This window comes from Ipomoea nil, unplaced genomic scaffold (assembly GCF_001879475.1).
Source record: "Ipomoea nil cultivar Tokyo-kokei standard unplaced genomic scaffold, Asagao_1.1 scaffold3142, whole genome shotgun sequence".
Taxonomy (NCBI): domain Eukaryota; kingdom Viridiplantae; phylum Streptophyta; class Magnoliopsida; order Solanales; family Convolvulaceae; genus Ipomoea; species Ipomoea nil.
The window spans coordinates 659,176-681,394 of NW_017619570.1; the positions used below are offsets into that span (position 1 = coordinate 659,176).

The following is a 22,219-nucleotide window of genomic DNA, read 5'->3' on the forward strand; positions in this document are numbered from 1 at the left end:
AAACAACTAAACTTTTGCTGAGTAGTTATGCTATGCAACCGTGTGCACCATGCATGGTGCACATGGTTGCAAAAACGACGTCGTTTTGACGTCCAACTTAAAAAAAAAAAAAAAAAAAATCAGTTTCGATTGCCGTTAACGATGTTATGTTGTGCATAATTTAAACTATACATCCATAACTTCATAATGATACATTCAGAATTGCATAACTACACATCCATAACTTCATAACTATACATTCAGAATTGCATAACTACACATCCATTAACTTCATAACTATACATTCAGAATTGCATAACTACACATCCATAATTTCATAACTATACATTCAGAATTGCATAACTACACATCCATAACTTCATAACTATACATTCAGAATTGCATGCATAACTACACATCCATAACTTCATAACTATACATTCAGAATTGCATAACTACACATCCATAATTTCATAACTATACATTCAGAATTGCATAACTACACATCCATAACTTCATAACTATACATTCAGAATTGCATGCATAACTACACATCAATAACTTCATAACTATACATCCAGAATTGCATAACTACACATCCATAACTTCATAATGTGAAATTATAAAATTATGAACATATATTTACGTAACTAACGGCAATCGAAAATGTTTTTTTTTTTTAAAGTAAAACGACGCCGTTTTTACATCCGTGTGCACCATGCATAGTGCACACGGATGCACAACATAATTTGCCTAATTTACTATGGAGTAATAAATTTTTGTATATAAATTATTGAAATCCGTAAGTATTTACACTTCCAGGTTCATTTGACGATAAATGTTATTGCATGAGCTCTATTTTCTAGTTTCATTTTTTCACGCACACTAGTTTCATTATAGTAACGTTGAAGTATCATTTTAATTACACTTCAGATTCATTTGACAATATATGTTATTGTATAAGCTATGTTTTTAAATTTCTTTTCTACACACTAGTTTCATAACTTTCATTATAGTAATCCTAAAGTATCATTTTAATTATATTTCAGGTTCATTTGACAATATACATTATTGTATGAGCTCTGTTTTTTAATTTTATTTTTCTAATATACTAATTTCATTATAACAACACTAAAATATCATTTTAATTCTACTATAACTTCATTTTACAATATATATAATTGTAGACTGATACGTCATTGGTTCATGATAACAGTAAGAAAAAAAAAAAAAAAAAGCATTATATTAGACTGGTCCACTGTATAACAAGTGTAAAATTAATGCAAAAGTGATGTGGGCTCAAAATCTCTAGGATGTAACTAATTTAAGGCAAATTATATCGACTTTCAAAAAAAAAAAAAAAAGGCAAATTATATCGTGCACCGTGGTGCATAATCGATTATGCACCGCACATCAAAACGACATCGTTTTGTTTAATGAAATGAAACGGCATCTGTTTTCCGCCGTTTCACACCCTTCCGCAAAAAGTAACTCTGTTATTCAGTTTCATTTTGTATACACTGCAGTTTCAGTTCAATACAACTACAGTTTCATTTCGATATAACTACAGTTTCATTCGATATTCATAGACTCAAATATGTGAAAATGTTATTTTATTTTATATACACTATAGTTTTATTGAAACACAACTACATGATCATTTTGATATAATTACAACTTCATTGTATAATATACACTCAAATATGTGAAATGTTATTCAGTTTCATTTTATATACACTGCAGTTTCCTTTCACCACAACTACAATATCATTTTGATATAACTGCAGTTTCATTTGATAATATAAAAATAATACGTGGGGCAGTGTCGATTTAAATATACTATAGTGTCAGTTGGTAATTAACATACAAAAAAATGCGCGCTCTGTTAACACTAACGGCACGCCGTTTCTTTACTTAAAGAAACGGTGCCGTTTTGACCGCAGTGCATGTACACCGCGGTCCACGATATAACGACCCCTAATTTAATTTGATCGCGGTAAGATGGGTGCAAATTATATCGTTGATTAGGGGCACATCGTAGACTCTAGTCTAAATTATTGACTTACATTTAATTAACTTATTATGTACATTCAGTTAACATATTATGTACGTGTAAATAATCTGATAGTACATAATATCATAACTGCAATAGGTACATAATCAATTAATTAAAAGTATATAATATGTTAATTGTAAATACATAATTTGGATCAGAATTTACAATGTGCATAGTGGATTATGGTTCACGATATAACGATTATAAGATGAGTTAACCAAACTTATTGGGTTTAGCCCAAGATGGACCTAAACCCACAAAGCGTTCTATTTATGTAATTCCATTTTGATATGGGAATATAATATCAATTGTTATACCGTGAACCCTGATCCTAAATTATATAGTTTTGAATTTTAATTTTGACGGCAAGCATTTGTTATTCAATTCACATTACAGGTTCTTTTTTCTTTGATGTAAAGCATGTGTATGTGTTTTGTGCTATGAGTTTCTGTGTCTCATGTTATGCAATTCTGTACCTTAAACATATGGGTTATGTACCTAAAATAAAGTAAACATAACATGCACTCTTGTGTCTTGTGCTTGCGTTTTTGTGTCTTGTGTTGCGCTTTTGTGTCATATGTTACGCAATTCTGTACCTGAGCTAAAGTAAATAAAAAAACATGTGTATGCATCTTGTGTTATACATTTATGTGTCTTATGTTATGCAATTATGTATTTTAAGCGTATGAATTTTGTACCTGAAATAGATTAGTAGTAGTGTAACATACAACATATTGTGTGTCTTATTTTATGAATTTATGTCTTGTATTATGATATTATGTGCCTATAGGACATATATTATCTACATAAATCATATTTGAGAATAAGTAAATATATATAATATATGTATGTGTCTTGTGTTATGAATTTTTTGTGCCTCGTGTTATGAAATTGTATACCTTAAGCGTATTGATTATGTAACTAGAATAACTTAAAATTTATGTTAAACATGAAAAGCAGGAAACTACAGAATCTATTAAATTTTAAATATCAAACGATTTCGTTTAATTCAGGGTCAACAATGCTATATGGACCTTGGTCCACGATATAAATTGCCCTATAATATAATGTAGATTGCACGGTGTGAAAATTTCAGGTGGCGATTAACCTGATGGTGAACCAATTGCTAGGGGAGTCAAGCGAGTCAGAGGTGGATGAGATGGCAAAGCTATTCTCCGATTTCGCCGATGGTTGCCTCTCTCTTCCCATTCATTTTCCAGGTTTTGCTTACCACACTGCTATGAAGGTATGCAAGATATAAGCCTTTCTACATTCTATTCATTCTTTTAACAATCCTGGGTCACACTTATGTGAGATTGCCTCACAGATCAGATCAATATTTAAATATAATATTATACTAGCAAATGTAATACTAATTAGTTAGAAATAAAATATTTATTACATATTAGAGAAAATTTAATACTTTTGAAGCAAATGTAATACTTTTACATTTTGATGTAAAAAGTATTACTTTTTTCATCAAAAGTATTATATTTACTTTATAAGTAATGAATTACAGTCAATTAATTGGGTAGTCCATTAACATTTTGCCTTTAAATATGCCTTTAAATATGCCAAAATAATAAGAGTTAATTAACATTTTGGTCTGTCAATTATTTTTCAACTGTCAATATAGTCCCTAGTTTTCAATTTTAACCAATTTGATCATCGAATTGTTTAAAATTTCATCAATTAAACGCTTTCAAGGACCAAATTGACGAAATTTTAAACAATTTGAGGATCCAATTGATTGAAATTGAATATTAAGGACTACATTAACGGCTGGGAAACAAATGAGAGACTAAAATATTGATTTCCCCTAATAATAATAAGGATAATTAAGATAGTTCTATGAGGGAAAAATTATCCTACCAAGTGAACAAAGAAAATCTTTTTCAAGGAAAACAAAATAATATCAATGTTTGGCGGAGAAAACTTTTTCCTCAAATTTGAGGTATTTTACTTCTTTTGGAACCAAATAAGAAAAAATATCATTTTCCTCAAAATTTAGGAGATTGAGTGACTTGGTAAATATTTTCCACATGCTATACAAACTTGATGTTATATCAATTGTTTAATATGTAATGTAATAGGCAAGGGAGAGTATTATTGAAAAGATCAACAAGACAATTGAAAGTCACCGAAAACAAGTCTCTCAAGAAATCGGAAGCGGTTTGCTCCGTAGACTCATGGAGGAACAAAGCATTCCTGACGATGGTCTCGCCGACTTCATCCTCAACCTTCTTTTCGCCGGAAACGAGACTACAGCCAAGACAATGGCCTTCGCTGTTTTCTTCCTCACTCATTGTTCCACGGCCATGAAGCAATTGCAGGTACATATATAAATTTCAGTTTCAAGCTAAAGTTAATTTAATTACATACACAATTATTTTTGTTGGAATTTTTAGCATAAATGGCATAGAAAGTGATTATTTTGTTATATAAATATATGTGGGTTCACTTTCGATTTGGGTCGGGACAAAGTGGATTCGAATCTTTCGTAGTGTACGCTCAAAACGGATAATGGGTGAATGTGAAATTGATTCTCGAAGTAGACATATTTGAGTTGAAAAATGAAGGTGGAAAGACTTTTTAAAAGCACTTGTCTCACATAGGTTTGTAAAGTGAGTTTGCACAACTATATATACAATAGCCTTTTAAAGGCATATTTAATTGTATAGCATAGATGCTCTCTTTTGCGCGTAGGGATATGCAAATCAACTCACAAAATGAGTATGAAAAGGCTTGTCTAGTGTACGCGGGCCAAGTGTTGCAGGTTATGCAATTGTTATGCTGTGGAACTGTGTCCACCTTGCAAGATGGGCACGGTTCTATGTTCATAATTATAAAGATATATTCATAATTTTTGAACTTCATATTCATAATTATTGAACTCTATATTCACAATTACAGAACTCTATGTTCATAATTACTAAACTATATGTTCATAATTATAAAGCTATATATTCATAATTTTTGAACTTCATATTCACAATTATTGAATCTCTATATTCATAATTATAGAACTATATATTCATAAATATGTTCACAACTCTATGTTCAAAATTATAGAACTATATGTTCATAATTTTTGAAGTATATATTCATAATTATAAACAGTTTTGGAATCGTGTCCACCTTGCAAAGTGGACACGGTTCCACAACATAATTTGCCCAGGTTATGCGGTTACATATCTGAAATAATTTCATATATTAATGCCATTGTAATTGCTTTTTATTTCACTACAGCTATAAATGCTTGATGTTGGGTAGAACTGTTTTGCCGTTGATTTGAGAACTTCAAAATCTTTATTTGATTTTCTCTCCATCTCTCTCAACTCGTCTTTCTTACAAAATTTCTGCCAACATTTCCTTTAAGGGTCCGTTTGGAAAGCAGGAATATGACTTTTGGAAAATGACTTTTGGAAAATGAGTCATTTTCGAGAAAATATTTTCCTTTCTTGTGTTTAGATGCACAATGGAAAACAGTCTTTGCTTGTTTGGTTCATTTTCCAGAAAATGAACAAAATTGTATACTTCAATTATTTTTATTTTTACTCTACTGTGTTCATCTTTCATGACTTACAATTCAGAAAAACAGAGAAATAATTCAGTCAAAACAAATAAGCACAAGAACTCTACTGTGTTCTTCTTCGAAAACCAGTGGGAAATAGGGATTAAATTTGTCTGTGTTCTTCTTCGGAATTCTACTGTGTTCTTCTTCAGAAAAAATAAGCACAAGAACCCCACTGGTTTCCGATGCGGAAATAGGGAAAATGGTTTTCGCATCGGAAATCAGTGGGAACTGGTCAAGGAAACCAGTTCTCTGGTTTCCGCCCACTGGTCAGGGAAACCAGTTCTCTGGTTTCCGAACTGGTTTCTGTGCGGAAACTAGAGAACTGGTTTCCGCAGGGAAACCAGAGAACTGGTTTCCGCATGGAAACCAGTTCCCACTGGTTTCCGATGCGGAAATTAGAAAAATGGTTTCTGCATCGGAAACCAGTTCCGGAAGAGGAGGTGTTGGGCTTTGGTTTTATGGTTATAGAATTGTTGGAAGAGGAGTTGTTGGATTGTTGGTGGAGTTTTCTTTGTTGAATGTTGAAGGAGGAGGCGTAGGAAGTAAACCAGTTTGAGTGTTTAGAAGATGGAAATGACATCCCCCCAAAAAAAGGGGAAGTCATTTTCCGGAAAATTAACCTCATTTTCCATCGACTATTCTTCATTTTTCGTTGACCACTCAATTTTTTGTCTAGCCAAACACCAGAAACTCGGAAAATGATTTCCAGAAATCATTTTTCGGGTTTCCAAACAGACCCTAAAAGGAAATGATCAAAGTGCTCGCATGTTGTTCTTGTTTACCAAAACTTTTATTTGAGTGCTCAAACTTAAAGTCGTGATCCATTTTATCCTGAGAGACTGACGCTACAACGCTCCTAGCACCCTCCGGAGTTAGCGAATCGGTTTTAAAGAAAATGTGTGTTACACACGACTTGGATTGTTATTTTCGTTAGGTTGAAAACGCCAGGTTTGAAAACACCTTTCTTTGCATTTATTTATTTTTATATAAATAAGTTAATGGTTTCGTACAAAGTTTTAGTTGGGATTAATTTTCTAAATTAAATCCTGTGTACTAGTTTCATACTAGTTTTGTGGTTGGGATTATTTTTGTGAAACTATAAATCCCATTTTTTTCGAATTATATATAATTATATATTTTCAAAATTTTGTTATACATATATTTCGTGTGTGTGTGTATATATATATATATATATATATATATATATATATATATATATATATATATATATATATATATATATATATATATATTATTTTGATCTATCGACTTATTCACAATAAATTCAACAATTTTCAGTATAACATTTTGAGTTATCGTCACTTTTAGTTCATTAACTATTATTTACTTCTCACATTTTAATTATCCTGAATTATTAAATTTGTCACATTTTGTGCACGATATACTTTTATTACCACATTTGGTCCTGTTGTTTCAAATTTCAACAACTACTTGTTAGAAAATGATAATTTGATAATAATATTGTATATTTAAATTTGACTGCAAGATTTTGCAGCCTTTGAAGCAACCTCAGATGAAATAAATTTTTTATTTTCCCATGAGTCGCTGCCAAAGATTTGATTAGTGGGACATAAAAAGCATACTCGTATATCAAAATGTGACAAAATTAATATCTATGAATCAAATATGATTATCAATGGATAATAATCGAGGGATCAAAAGTAACAATAACTTATTTTACATTCATTTATAACTTGTCCCATTATGTAGATAAAAATAATTTTAGACACAAACCAAAGATTTTTTGTTTTGTTTTGTTTTGTTTTTCTGTACGTGATACCTTTACACACGTAGATACGTGAAGATTTTTCTTAAATTTCGTCTATTATGATGTCTCTTTTCAAAAAATAGAAAATACGAGGCACATTAGTTATATCAGGTAGTAAAAAATAAATAAGTGATATATAAAAAGATTGATCCCCTCAATTATTTCTTAGCTTCTTTATATTTATAACCTATGATTTGATTAATTGGTCTTATAAATAATGTATATTTGTTATTGTCTGTTTTATTCTGAAAATTTTTATAAGCAATTATTATTATTATTATTATTATTATTATTATTATTATTATTATTATTATTATTATTATTATTATTATTATTATTATTATTATTATTGTTTGCATTATGAGTTGAAACACACCATGCAAGGGACATATTGTAATTTTAAAATTTTATAGGATGAGCATGAGAGTCTGAGGACTAAAAGTGGCTTTTGTGATGACATGATCACATGGGAAGATTATAAAGCTATGCAATGGACACAATGTGTGAGTTCAGCTTTTAACATATATATCTTTCTACATAAATTAATATATATTAACATTAGTACAGTGATAATATATTATTTTACTGTTAATAAATCAATTGTTGAATTGTCACATGAGATTTATGACCCTTTAATTATTAAAAAAAAATGTAGTGATGGAGAAAATTAATCGGGAGTTGATAGTCGTAGTAAGCAGTGGATGGAAATTAAAATAGGTTAAGTAGGATAGAATCTTCACTCGGGATGTAATTCTCTAAGGATGACATGTGTGAATTGAACAATGCGTGACTAAGCACAAGGGCGCAGGAGCACTAGAAAGCTAGGTCTCAAGACTTTAAGGGAGCATTATCAAAATAACAAGTAATTAACAAGCAAATGTAAAGTGTTAAGTATTCACATTGATAAAATAAGAGAGAACGTATATGTTTACAAGGCTATGGATTAAATTAGCTAATAGGTTAGATTCAATCTTTTAGTGTGATTCAGTCTATGTATATTATAGCCCAATTGAATAATCCTACGTTAGCCTAATTTCAAATTACAACATAAAGGAAGCAAGTAAGAAAACACAAGTGTTTGACTTGAGTTATTACATAAATGTGTTTGACTATTGACTTTAATTTGAGATAATGATGATTGCAGGTGATAGATGAAACCCTTAGAATTGGAGGGATAGCAATTTGCCTGATGAGAGAAGCCACGGTTGACATTCAATACCAAGGTATTCTGTCCATCTGATCTTCATCTATTTACGTGAGACAGTTATATGTAAGATTGTTTGTTACTTATAAAAAAAAAATGTAATATTTTGAATAAAAATGTAATACATTTAAATTAAAATGTAATATTTAGAATTGAATAGTTACTTATGAAAAATAAAAAGAGTAATATTAATTATTGATAAATTGTGTTGAGTTTGTCTCATATATGGATTAGGAATATGAGTTTGTCTTATACTAGGAGTAGGAGTGAAACGGGTAGACCCTTTGTACAGAGATTAGATGCTATAAATATATTGGTTGTATCCCTAAGGGGTGGTGTCACTACAATCACCATTACTATGAATAAGAGTATTGTTTCACTCCTGTGGATGTAGGCACATTGCCGAACCACATAAATCTTGTCTTCTTTACCCTTTACTGCCATTATTATTGATTTCTTGTTCTTGTTAATCTCAACAAATTGATATCAGAGCATAGTTGAGATGGCTAGTTCAAGTACAAAATTCGAGGTATCAAAGTTTGATGGTATAGGGAATTTTGGGTTATGGCGGTCTAGGGTAAAAGATTTGTTGGCACATCAGGGCCTTCTGAAAACCTTGAAGGCGGAAAAGCCAACTAATTTGGAAGAGGCTGATTTTGGGGAGTTGAAGAAGCAGGAAGTTACGGACGTGGTACAAGCTGATGACTCTTATTATAGTGAAGGTGATGTTCTAGCGGTAACTAGTAACAAGTTCGAACATTGTTTGGACTTGTTAGGCGTTTCTAGAGTCTAGATGTGAAGGTGGTGAGGGGCGCTGTATTGTTGGGCAACGCGGATACCAGGAGGGGTCGTGGACCTGGTATCGGTATGGGGTCGGGCTTGCCATGAGCCACGGCTGGTGTGACGGATTACTTGGGACGAAGCAATTCGTGAACATGCATTGGAAAATTGGTACATGGACCTAGTATGGGCCAGTATGGCACTGGTATGGGCCAGTATGACACTGGTATGGGTCGGGCTTGTCATGAGTCACGGCTGGTATGGGCCAGTATGGCACTGGGGGCTCAGCATGAGTCACGGCTGGTATGGGTTGGGCTTGTCATGAGACATGGACCTGGTATGGGCTGGGCTTGGCATGAGTCACGACTGGTATGGACTATGGACGGACGCTTCAGGATGAAGCGGTTCGTGAACATGCACTGGGAACGTTTGATGCTGCGTGGTGCGTGTTACTAACCAGTGGCAACTACTAGTTAGTGGAGCATTGGGCAAGGCACACGGGTTTAGTGTGACTTTGCAAGGGCGCTGTTGTGTTAGGGGCAGCGTGGATACCAGGAGGGGATATGGACCTAGTATGAGTCGGGCTTGTCATGAGTCACGGCTGGTATGAGCTGGGATAATATTAGGGATGTCAATCGGACCAGCCCACTCGATTTCGGGCTAGCCCTGTCAGGTTGTTGGGCTAATCGGTTTATTAATATTTTATTCTTGGGTTCGGTTTGGCCCTAACCCTAAACTTCGGGTTGTCGGGCTAATCGGGCGGGTTGAACCATCTGAACTAAAATTAGAAACTGAAAGTGAGTACCCATATTTAGAGTTAAGATGACAACGGAGCGGGGCGGGACGGAATGGGACGGGGCGGGAAGTATACTCCCCATCTCCGTCCTCAACGAAAAATTAAAAAAGTCCCTATCTACGTTCCCGCGAAGAATTTAGCGGGGACGAAGAATTCCGTCCTCATCAATTTTTAGTCAAAATATTAGATTAATGTTGATTTATATTTTAAAAAACTAAAAATTTTAATTTAAATTATATATATATATATATATATATATATATATATATATATATATATATATATATATTTATTTATTTATTTATTTTAAAGTATAATAATTATTCCATATATGTTAGGTCTCACATCACTTCTATAATAAAGAATAGTTTTCAATAGTTCGGGTTGTCGGGCTAGCCCTTTTAATTTCGGGCTAGCCCTATCGGGCATCGGGCTAATCGGTTTCGGGCTCGTCGGGCTAATGTGTTTTATCGGGCTAGCCCGTTCGGGCCATAGCCCTGTCGGTTTCAGTTTTTTTCGGGTTGGCCCATCGGGTTCGGGCTAAATTGACATCCCTAGCTAATATGGCTTGGTGTTACGGATTGCTTAGGACGAAGCAGTTCGTGAACATGCACGGGGAAACGTTTGATGTTGCGTGGTGCATGTTGATGACCAGTGTTAATTGCTGGTTAGTGGAGCATTGGGCTTAGTGTGACTTTGCAGGGGCGCTGTTGTGTTGGGGCAGCGTGGATACCAGGAGGGGATATGGATTTGGTATGGGCCAGATGCAGGAGGTCAGCTGAACGGGCAGTTAGCATGAGTCGCGGCTGGTATAACAAGTCGACGGCTGAGGGCGAACGGCTTAGGACAAAGCAGTTCGTGTACATGCACTGGGTAACGTTTGATGCTGCGTATGCATGTGGCTGGCTAGTTGGGATGTGCATGGTTGTTCCTACCCATGTGTATATGTGAGATAAGTCGTTTTCTCTTAAGGGGCATATTTGTGAAGGTGGAGATGGTGAGATAAGTCTTTTCTCCTAAAGGACATATTCACTAAGGTGGAGATAGTTTTTTCTCCTAAAGGGCATATATGTGAAGGTGGAGATGGTGAGACAAGTCTTTTCTCCTAAAGAGCATATTCGTCAAGGTGGAGATTTGTTGAGTTATCTTTTCTCCTAAAGAGCATATTCGCCAAGGTGGAGATTGTTGAGTTTGTCTCACATATGGATTAGGAATATGAGTTTGTCTCATACTAGGAGTAGGAGTGAAACGGGTAGACCCTTTATCCAGGGATTAGATGCCTATAAATATATTGGTTGTATCCTTAAGGGGTTGTGTCACCACTATCACCATCACTATGAATATAAGAATTGTTTCACTCCCGTGGATGTAGGCACATTGCCGAACCACGTAAATTTTGTCTTCTTTACCCTTTACTGCCATTATTATTATTTATTGTTCTTGTTAATCTCAACAAATTGTTGAGTTTGTCTCATATATGGATTAGGAATATGAGTTTGTCTCATACTAGGAGTAGGAGTGAAACGGGTAAACCCTTTATACAGGGATTAGATGACTATAAATATATTGGTTGTATCCCTAAGGGGTTGTGTCACCACTATCACCATCACTATGAATATAAGAATTGTTTCACTCCCGTGGATGTAGGCACATTGCCGAACCACGTAAATTTTGTCTTCTTTACGCTTTACTGCCATTATTATTATTTATTGTTCTTGTTAATCTCAACAAATTGTTGAGTTTGTCTCATATATGGATTAGGAATATGAGTTTGTCTCATACTAGGAGTAGGAGTGAAACGGGTAAACCCTTTATAGGGATTAGATGACTATAAATATATTGATTGTATCCCTAAGGGGTTGTGTCACCACTATCACCATCACTATGAATATAAGAATTGTTTCACTCTCGTGGATGTAGGCACATTGCCGAACCACGTAAATTTTGTCTTCTTTACCCTTTACTGCCATTATTATTTTTTATTGTTCTTGTTAATCTCAACAAATTGGTATCAGAGCATAGTTGAGATAAAATTTTTCTCCTAAAGGGCATATTTGCGAAGGTGGAGATGGTTAGATAAGTCTTTTCTCCTAAGGGACATATTTGCCAAGGTGGAGATTTGTTGAGTTACCTTTTTCTCCTAAAGAGCATATTTGCAAAGGTGAAGATAGTCTTTTCTCCTAAAGGGCATATATGTGAAGGTGAAGATGGTGAGATAAGTCTTTTCTCCTAAAGATCATATTCGTCAAGGTGGAGATTTGTTGAGTTATCTTTTCTCCTAAAGAGCATATTCGCCAAGGTGGAGATTGTTGAGTTTGTCTCATATATGGATTAGGAATATGAGTTTGTTTCATACTAGCAGTAGGAGTGAAACGGGTAGACCCTTTGTACAGGGATTAGATGCTATAAATATATTGGTTGTATCCCTTAGGGGTGGTGTCACTACAATCACCATTACTATGAATAAGAGTATTGTTTCACTCCCGTAGATGTAGGCACATTGCCGAACCACGTAAATCTTGTCTTCTTTACCCTTTTTGCCGTTATTATTGTTTCTTGTTCTTGTTAATCTCAACAAATTGTTTAATTGTTACTTAGGAGATAAATTAAAGTGCAATACTTATGACGAAAAATGTGATGATTTTTATGAAAAATGTAATATTTGTAAATCAAAATGTAATATTAAGAATTGAAGAATTACTTATGATGAAAATTGTAATACTTATTTAAGAAAATGTAATACTTATAAAAAAAGTTCAACGTTCCTTATGAATGAGGATTTGTGAAACGGTTGCATAAGAGAATTTGCCTAGAACTTAAGGGTATAAGTATCACAACACTCTCTTTATATATTGGTCAATAAATTTAAAAATTAACTATATATGTTGCATTTTGCTTGAGTTATATAGATTATATTATTCCAAAAGGATGCTTTCACTACAAGAAAAGTGCACATAGACAACACTAGAAAGACAACAGTTATTAAGAAAAGTGTTGTCTTTTGTATAAAAGACAACAGTTTGGTCCAAAACCGTTGTCTTTGATGCAACATTTTTGTCAAAGACAACGGTTTTTATATAACCGTTGTTATAAGTGTGTTGTCTTTGTGCATATTGTGAAAAGACAACACCACAACGACAACGGTTTTTTAAAACCGTTGTCTATGTGCGTTTTTTTTTTTTAAAAAGACAACGGTTTTTTTAACCGTTGTCGTTGCTGTGTTGTCTTTAAGCACACTAGAATACACAACACTAAAAAGACAACGGTTGTTTAAAACTGTTGTCTTTGTGCGCTCTTTTTTTAAAAAACGACAACGGTTTTATTTAACCGTTGTCGTTTGTGTGTTGTCTTTAAGCGCACTAGAATACACAACACTACAAAGACAACGGTTTTGCCTCAGATGGGAATTGCTTTGATCTTGTCATTGTATGATGTTGATCAATTTTTCTTGTATTTAGTTTAAGGCTCATCATCTATGTTACTTAATGAACTGACTTGTAGTATTGTTAGAATTAGTATGAGAAACTTTCTTGGTAGTTGTGTTTGATACCCCAATGGTAAGAACCACCTTGGATTGCCGGAACATCTCTCTTTAGTTTTCTCAAGTGAGACTAGACAGTCGAGGAGTATTGCACAAGTGTAAGGTGGCAATCTTCACGTGATTCTTTCCCTTGGGAAGGTATCAACCATATAAGTATTAGGAATAGTAATATACATTTTATGTATTAGAGGTTTACAATTCTCTGAATCATTTTCATATGTTATAGGTTCTCCAAAGCACCATTTATGAGGTTGACCTACACCGAATTCTTCAAAGCATTCACATATACCTACAAGATCTTGGTATGGAAGAAATCAGGAAGAGGTATGTACAGACATAGTAAATAGATTGCATGATTATTCTTATTTGTCTGGAATTTTGGTATATCTTGCTGAATGCTTGGCTCTGCTTCATTAATTAAATATTTTCTTCGGGTTTTGGTTTGATGGATTACTTAGAGCTGGAGCTGATGACAAACCATTACGAATGGTAAAAACAGTTCTACACGAACTTGTTAAGCTTCGTGGTACTGCCATAAAGGGTATGCTATATGCATGCTAGCTATCACAAAATACTATAACTTAGCGACGAAAAGTCTATTTTTTTCTTTTAGTTCATTCATTTCGATCATGCAGCATGCAGCTAATTTAATTATTTAATTTAATTTGCAGACAATGAAATTTACAAGTGCAAATGTGAGAGTAGTGATGATACTCTCCTCTACCTTTACCATAGAGAGGACATGTCAGAACTGCTACTCACTGCAAACAAGTTTGAGGTTGATGATGATGCAATACATCAACAAGTTGACCAACAAATCAATGCTCACTCCTGCTTGCAAACCATAAGAACATGCCGGACATTGATGATAAAGATTCTGCTCAAGCACTGGTAATACATTTCATTTCTATTTCGTGTTTAAAATTATTCTGATTTGAATGTTTCAAAGTGGAAATATGATGCATTTGATGCTCCAGACTTCGATGATAAAAATTCTGTTCAAGCACTGGTATTACATTCCATTTCTACTCTCTCTTCCTTGTTTCTTGCTGTTATTTAATTGCAGAATGGTTCTAGGTTTTTAATGCTTTGTTAGCTTGGGTTTAAGCCTCTCTCTTTTTCACTTGATTTGGACAGTTATTGATGATAAATTTGATTTTTATTTTTTATTTTTTAGAATATATAAGTTTGTTGCTCTGAAATTTGGGTGTAGAATGCATGTGAAAGCTCGAAATTTTGGGCATTTTAGTGCTTGATGTTTTGTAATTAATAAGGGATTTCTTTGTCGTTTGTGTTTAAGTTTCATGCATTATATTCTCATGAGATTTTATCTGAATTGTTTATCAAATTTGGGTGTCTAATAATCTCTCAAAGACTTGAAGGCTAAGACAAGAACCTGAATCCTGTGTATCTGATTTGTTAACATTTTTTTTTGGGAGTGCATTTGTATTGCTTTTTTCAAGTGTCTTTCTTTACTTGTTGGCTACACTTGTTATGATTCTCTTTAGGGAACTCATTATCTTGTTATGAACACCTTGAGTATGAATGTGGTGAGAGTAAGAGGGCAGTTTCATTTCATTGCAAATTATTTATATCTATACTAATTTATTTTCTTACTTTTTACATGTAGTTTCAACAAGTTGATTATGACAAAGCGGTTATTGATCTGGTGCGATCTGAATGGGCCGATATTCTATCAAGTCACATAGAGTAGGTATGATTTGGTCATTCGAACGTTGTGATCATTTGGACTTGAATTGGTTCGGGGAATTGTTTTTTTGTGTAGTAGTATTATGACTTGGATGATAATTAGAATTGGTCATGGAAGTCTTTTGACTTGTTATTTTGAACCTTATTAGCTTGTGCACAATTATGTAACTACACTTTGCAACATATGGTGAATGGATAAATTGTTTTTTTTTTATACGATTATAATTTAAGCAGGTGAAAAACGGTTAAAAACCGTTGTCTATTTTACAATAGACAACAATTATAAACCGTTGACTTTTCTACAAAAGACAACAGTTTATGGGTGTGACAAAAGCGATTTCAACAACACACAATAGACAACGGTTTATAACTGTTGTCTTTTAAAGAAAAGACAACAGTTAAAAACCGTTGTCTATGTACGTGACTTTTAACAACACTGGTTTTAACAACGCTTAATAGACAACGGTTAAAAAACCGTTGTCGTTGGTAGAAAAGACAACGGTTATTAACCGTTGTCTATTGCGTGACTTTTAACAACACCGGTTTCAACAACACTTAATAGACAACGGTTAAAAAACCGTTGTCGTTGGTAGAAAAGACAACGGTTAATAACCGTTGTCTATTGCGTGACTTTTAACAACACCGGTTTCAACAACACTTAATAGACAACGGTTAAAAAACCGTTGTCGTTGGTAGAAAAGACAACGGTTAATAACCGTTGTCTATTGCGTGACTTTTAACAACACCGATTTCAACAACACTTAATAGACAACGGTTAAAAAACCGTTGTCGTTGGTAGAAAAGACAACGGTTAATAACCGTTGTCTATTGCATGACTTTTAACAACACCGGTTTCAACAACACTTAATAGACAACGGTTAAAAAACCGTTGTCGTTTCTAGAAAAGACAACGGTTATTAACCGTTGTCTATGTGCGTGACTTACAACAACACCGGCTTCAACAACACTTAATAGACAACGGTTAAAAAACCGTTGTTGTTTCTAGAAAAGACAACGGTTAAAAAACCGTTGTCTATGCGCGGGACTTACAACAACACCGGCTTCAACAACAGAAACTATACCCCTACGACAACGGTTAATAACCGTTGTCTATGTGCATTTTTCTTGTAGTGTTTGTGGTTCCATTCCTCTCAGCAGTCCATTTGAATGACGACATATACCCTGAGCCTCTCACTTTCAACCCTTGGAGATGGATGGTTCCTGAGAATCAGGTTAGCTTCCAAAATAGTATCTGTCCTTTAATAGTAATAATTAAATACAAAAAAATTAAATAACATAAGAGTTCATGACATTTATAGCATCATATAATAATTAATTATTATATTTCGTTCAAAGTTATATTTGGGAGAAGTTATATTAACTTTGAACCATTGAGAAAATGACATTTTTTTGTTTATGAATGGTAAGAAAATAACATTTTTCTGCTTGTTTTAATTATACATGTTACCACTTTTCATCTATCGATTGTCTATGAAGTAATTTTTTAATCCAACTCTAACACAGTTCATGACATATATATCAAGGGCCTTTAGGGTTGGGATTCAACCTTTTGGAAAGAATGACATATATATCAATGTTACATCATATAATAGTGGGAATTCAAATAGTCTTTGATATAGAATTATTTGAGCAACTCAAGATTTACCTTTTTCATATGGTTTAAGATATAGTCGGACAAAATCAAAACTTTAGATATTAAATGATGTCATTTCCCCTCTAGTATTCAATAACTAACTATTTTCTATGTTTTTTTTTTTCTTTTTTAAAGGAGATGAGAAATTGGAAAAATAGTCCATATTTCACTCCCTTTGGGGGTGGAGCCCGCTTTTGTCCCGGTGCTGAGTTGGCTCGCCTTCAAGTTGCACTCTTTCTCCATTACTTCGTTACCACTTACAAGTATGCCTTCTTTCCATCAATCTTGCTTGGCATTTTTATTTCTGCCTCACATTTATGAATATCACGCATCAATGAAATGAACATTTGAATAAACATTATTGGACATGCATCACAATTTCTGCATATTTCCCCCCTTTTTTTTTTATAATTAATTTGTAGTTTTATTATTTGACTTTAAAGAAACATGAATAGCAATTCCACAACATCATAGTCATATTAAGTATGAGGTCTTTTCCTAATAGAGTAATCATGCCATTTAATCGAGTAGATCTCATATAATTACCTCCTATTAATTATTGGGTAATAAATTATTTTATTTTTAGTCTTTTAATTATAGCAAAACTTTTAGTTTAGATGAGCTCATACGAATGAACTAGGAAGAAAACGTGATGGATAATCGGTCCGACTCCTTTTGAAACCGGGTTGGGGAGTTAAGCCCAACCCAAGTATGAGTGGGCTGTAGAGCTAAAGAGGCCAGCCTGCCAGTCCACTTTCTTTTTTTTTTTTTTTTTTTTAATAATAACTTAATTAATACAATTATTTTAAAATATTAATCTGTTTTGATATAATCTAAGATTCAAACTTCTAACCTTAGAGTGAAGAATAATTACCTAAGCCTCTACCAATCCAACACATTAAACCTTTTAAACAAGTTTCATGTGTACTTATATATAACGTATATTTAGATAATTAGATTTTAATTTGTAATTTGTAATATAATTATAGTTTATTTAACTTATATATTTAACACTAATATAATTTTTATGTATATTTTATAATTATAATATTATTAAGTTATAAAATGTATAGTTCATAAATTTATATATTTTATGTAATAAATAAAATTTATATTAACTATATAATTATATTAATATTTATATAAAGTTACAATTAATCATATTGAATAATACTTGTAATAAATATATTAAGACTAAGTTATATGTGTGTGTGTGTGTATGTGTGAAAGTTTAACAAATGCTTCCAGCATAGTTGCTTTTATTAGGTTTAGATCAATTGAGATGAGATGTTAGGAATTCAATTCTTACTATAAACAATCTTTTACCTACCGAAACACAAAGAGCCAATAACGCCTCCACTGAAGCTTGAACTCACAACCTTCCAAATGAAAGTCCAACCCAGGTACCATTAGACCACATAATCCTGGTTGTCAATGCCCATTTAAACTAAAACAAAGTATATTTAAATAAATATGGGGTGGGGTGGCAGGTTATATGACCACCCGGTTATCCTCTATCGGCTAACAGATCGGGTCAATGAAAAATTTGGCCCAACTTGACTAAAAATCGGGCTTAACGGGTCTAATTCGTCAACCGCCCGTTTTGACGGCTTTAGTTCTATTTATGGGCATTGACTTTAAAAAATATTCATATTTTACTTCAAATTGGCCTCAAATATAGTAGCTAGGATGCGATTTTATAGTTTTCGATGAAAACCGAATATATTTAAAGTCAATACCACTCAAAAGTAAAATAAACTCTATTAATTAATTATAATTATTAATAAGAATTGAACTTGAGTCGCCATTTAAATGATAACTAATTAAGTTATTTTAATTTTTGGTCCAACTATGTCACATGCTATTTGGCACTCAAGTATTATTGTTACCACATTTGGTGCAAGACTTTTTTTTTTTTCCCAATATTTTGTCCTTTCAACTAAATCATCAAAAGAAAATAATCAAATGCATCGCATTTCAAGTTCAAAATCATGCATTAAAAAAGTATTTAGATGCTCAAGTATGTATGATTTTGAATTGAAAATATTATGAATTGTAGTCATCTTTTATCCAAAATTCAGGTCTTGTTTGGTAAATGGCTGTTAGCGGTTAACTGATTGGGTTAATTAGAGGGTATAATTAGTTGATAACATTAGCTGATTGTAGAAAGATGTTTGGTAAATTATCTGTTAGTTGATAGCTGTTTGGTATAATTTCTTTTCTCAAAAAGCTAATTGAAAAAATTACTTTGAGCAGCTTTTTTTATTTTAGCTTTTTGGAGTTAATTTTTTTTTAACAAAGTCAAACAATTAATAGTGGTCAAATAAGCCAAAATTGGCTGATAGGCTAATATTTTACGAAACAGGGTCTTAGTCAAAAGGCTAAGGCGCTGTTTGGTAAAGGGTTGTTAGCTGTTAGCAGATTGGGTTACTTAGAGGGTATAACTAGTTGATAACATTAGATGATTGTAAAAAAATGTTTGGTAAATTAGTTGTTAGCTTAGAACTGTTTAGTATAATTTCATTTATCAAAAAGCTAATTGAAAGAGTTGCTTTAAACAGTTTTTTAAATTTTAGCATTTTGAAGTTACAAAAGGCTAATTAACCAAACACTTATATTGATTTTTTAACTGAGCCAAACAATTAATAGTGGTCAAATAAACCAAAATTGGCTGATAAGCTAACTATTTTACCAAACAAGGCCTAAATGTGACCAAATTTTTTTTAAAAAAGTAAAATAGCACCAAATATGACAAATATAATACGTGATGACAAAATGTAATAATGGATTAAGAGCGCAATTAACTATAACTCTAATAAATTATAGTGATATTGGCAATTGAGTTTAATGAAATGTTTATAACATGGTTTGACATTGCGCTTCACTTCAATTTTATAAAGATGAGATGAGATTAGTCAATTATAATTTAATCAAAATATTAAAACTTTTAATAAAATTCATATGATATTAAGGGTCAAATAGGTCATCGAAGTGCACTCAATAATGCAATTAGGTCACTGAACCTAAAAGAAACTTACAATTGAGTCCCTAAACTAACCAATTTCATACAATTCTTCCAATTGGTAGGGTTCCAACAAGTCAACCCAAATTAATTTTTGAGTAAATACCTAAAATGGTCCCTCGACTATAGCTAAATTCACAAATTGATCCTCGACTTTCAATTTCAACCAATTAAGTCCTTAACTTTGCAATTTTGACACCATTTGGTCCTCCATCTATTTAACCATTTGTTGACCGTGATCGACGATCTCCAGAAGAACCTTCAGCTCTCGTTGGAGCACGTAGAGGCCTCCAGGATGACGTTGCACCGGTTCAGAAACACGTCGTCTTCTTCGCTCTGGTACGAACTCAACTACATTGAATCTAAAGGGAGGATGAAAAAAGGCGACCGGATGATAGATTGCTTTCGGCAGTGGATTCAAATGTAACAGTGCGGTCTAAAAATGCAACCAGAACCTTAAAAACCCGACGATGGACCATGAAATTACATATATATCCTCAAAAATCACAATCAACAAACGGTCAAATAGATAGAGGACCAAATTGTGTTAAAATTGCAAAGTTAAGGACTTAATTGGTTGAAATTGAAAGTCGATGACAAATTTGTGAATTTAGCTATAGTCGAAGGACCATTTTGGGTATTTACTCTTAATTTTTTTTTAAAAAAATAAATTTTAAATTTTAAAAAATAATTATTAAAAAAAAAAACGGAACTTCTGGTCGGAGAGGAAGAAACCTTCTTCGTCTCCGACCGATTTCTTCGTCGCCATGGCCGGAGACGAAGAAACCGGCTGGAGACGAAGAAGGTTTCTTCGTCTCCGACCGGAAGTCTTATTATTTATTTATTTATTTTTTAATTTTAATTAATTATTTTTTAAATTTATTTTTTTTAAAAATAATTTAATAATTTGGGATAACCTGTTGGAAACCTGCAAATTTGAGGAATTGAATGAAATTGGTTAGTTTAGCAGTCGTTATATTATAGACCGTGGTGCATGTGCACCGCGGTCAAAAACGGCGCCGTTTCTTTAAGTGAAGAAACGGCCCGCCGTTAGAGTTAACGGAGTCCGCTTGTTTGGTGAATTAAACACCAACTGACACTATAATATATCTAAACCGACACTGCAGTTATATCAAAATGATACTGTAGTTATAGTGAAATGAAACTATAGTGTATATAAAATGAAACTGAATAACATTTCACTTATTTGAGTGTATATTGTACAATGAAGCTGTAATTATATCAAAATAATCATGTAGTTGTGTTTTAATGAAACTATAGTGTATATAAAATAAAATTAAATAACATTTCACATATTTGAGTCTATAAATATCAAATGAAACTATAGTTATATCGAAATGAAACTGTAGTTGTGTTGAACTGAAACTGCAGTGTATACAAAATGACACTGTATAACAGAGTTACTTTTTGCAAAAGGGTGCGAAACGGCGGAAACTAACACTGTTTATTTTCATTTAAAAAAAAAAGACGCGCGGTGCATAATCCATTATGCACCGCGGTGCATAATATAATTTGTCCTAGTTTAGACACCCAATTATAAGCTTTTTAGGTTCAATAGCCTAATTGCATTATCGTGTATAGTTCAATGGCCTATTTTACCCTTATTCCTTTACTTATTTTGTCCTATTATTTTAGGTGGGATCAAGTGAAGGAAGACCGCATGTCATTCTTTCCATCAGCAAGATTGGTGAATGGTTTTCAAGTTCAATTAACTAGAATTTGAATACCAAGAACCTTGTAATTTATTGGTACCAAGTTATTTTTCTATCTATGTGGGGATGGTGGGTTTGAGTCTCAATTTGAATGGGTATATCTATATATTCTTCAACATTGTGAATCGTAAATAAAGACTTATCCAATTAATTTATTATACCATCCATACATTATAATTATTCATTTTAAAAATATTTATGTTGGTTTGCAAAATATCAATAAAATATTGGTTTGCAAAATATCATTTATAAATAATAATAATAATAATAATAATAATAATAATAATAATAATAAAAACCATTTTCACAACATTATTTTTCACTTCTTAACATCTTATTTTATGATTGTTCAATTCTAAAATCATTTCAATAACTTTA

General features: G+C 32.8%; 1 protein-coding gene and 1 long non-coding RNA gene across 2 annotated transcripts in view; both read left to right on the plus strand.

Moving 5' to 3' along the window:
- LOC109166978 (abietadienol/abietadienal oxidase) overlaps positions 1 to 21,852 on the plus strand; it is a 28,575-nt gene extending 6,723 nt beyond the window's left edge. The window contains exons 3-10 of the mRNA XM_019315878.1: positions 3,132 to 3,281; positions 4,129 to 4,368; positions 7,815 to 7,904; positions 8,546 to 8,624; positions 13,091 to 13,113; positions 16,566 to 16,664; positions 17,222 to 17,349; positions 21,765 to 21,852. Of these exons, the coding sequence (XP_019171423.1) occupies positions 3,132 to 3,281; positions 4,129 to 4,368; positions 7,815 to 7,904; positions 8,546 to 8,624; positions 13,091 to 13,113; positions 16,566 to 16,664; positions 17,222 to 17,349; positions 21,765 to 21,852 (897 nt within the window). The remainder of the gene's footprint in view (positions 1 to 3,131; positions 3,282 to 4,128; positions 4,369 to 7,814; positions 7,905 to 8,545; positions 8,625 to 13,090; positions 13,114 to 16,565; positions 16,665 to 17,221; positions 17,350 to 21,764) is intronic.
- On the plus strand, positions 13,832 to 14,212 carry LOC109166991. Its single transcript, XR_002051763.1, has 2 exons — positions 13,832 to 14,046; positions 14,181 to 14,212. It is a non-coding gene; the product is annotated as an uncharacterized LOC109166991 (long non-coding RNA).
- Positions 21,853 to 22,219: the final 367 nt, after the last annotated feature.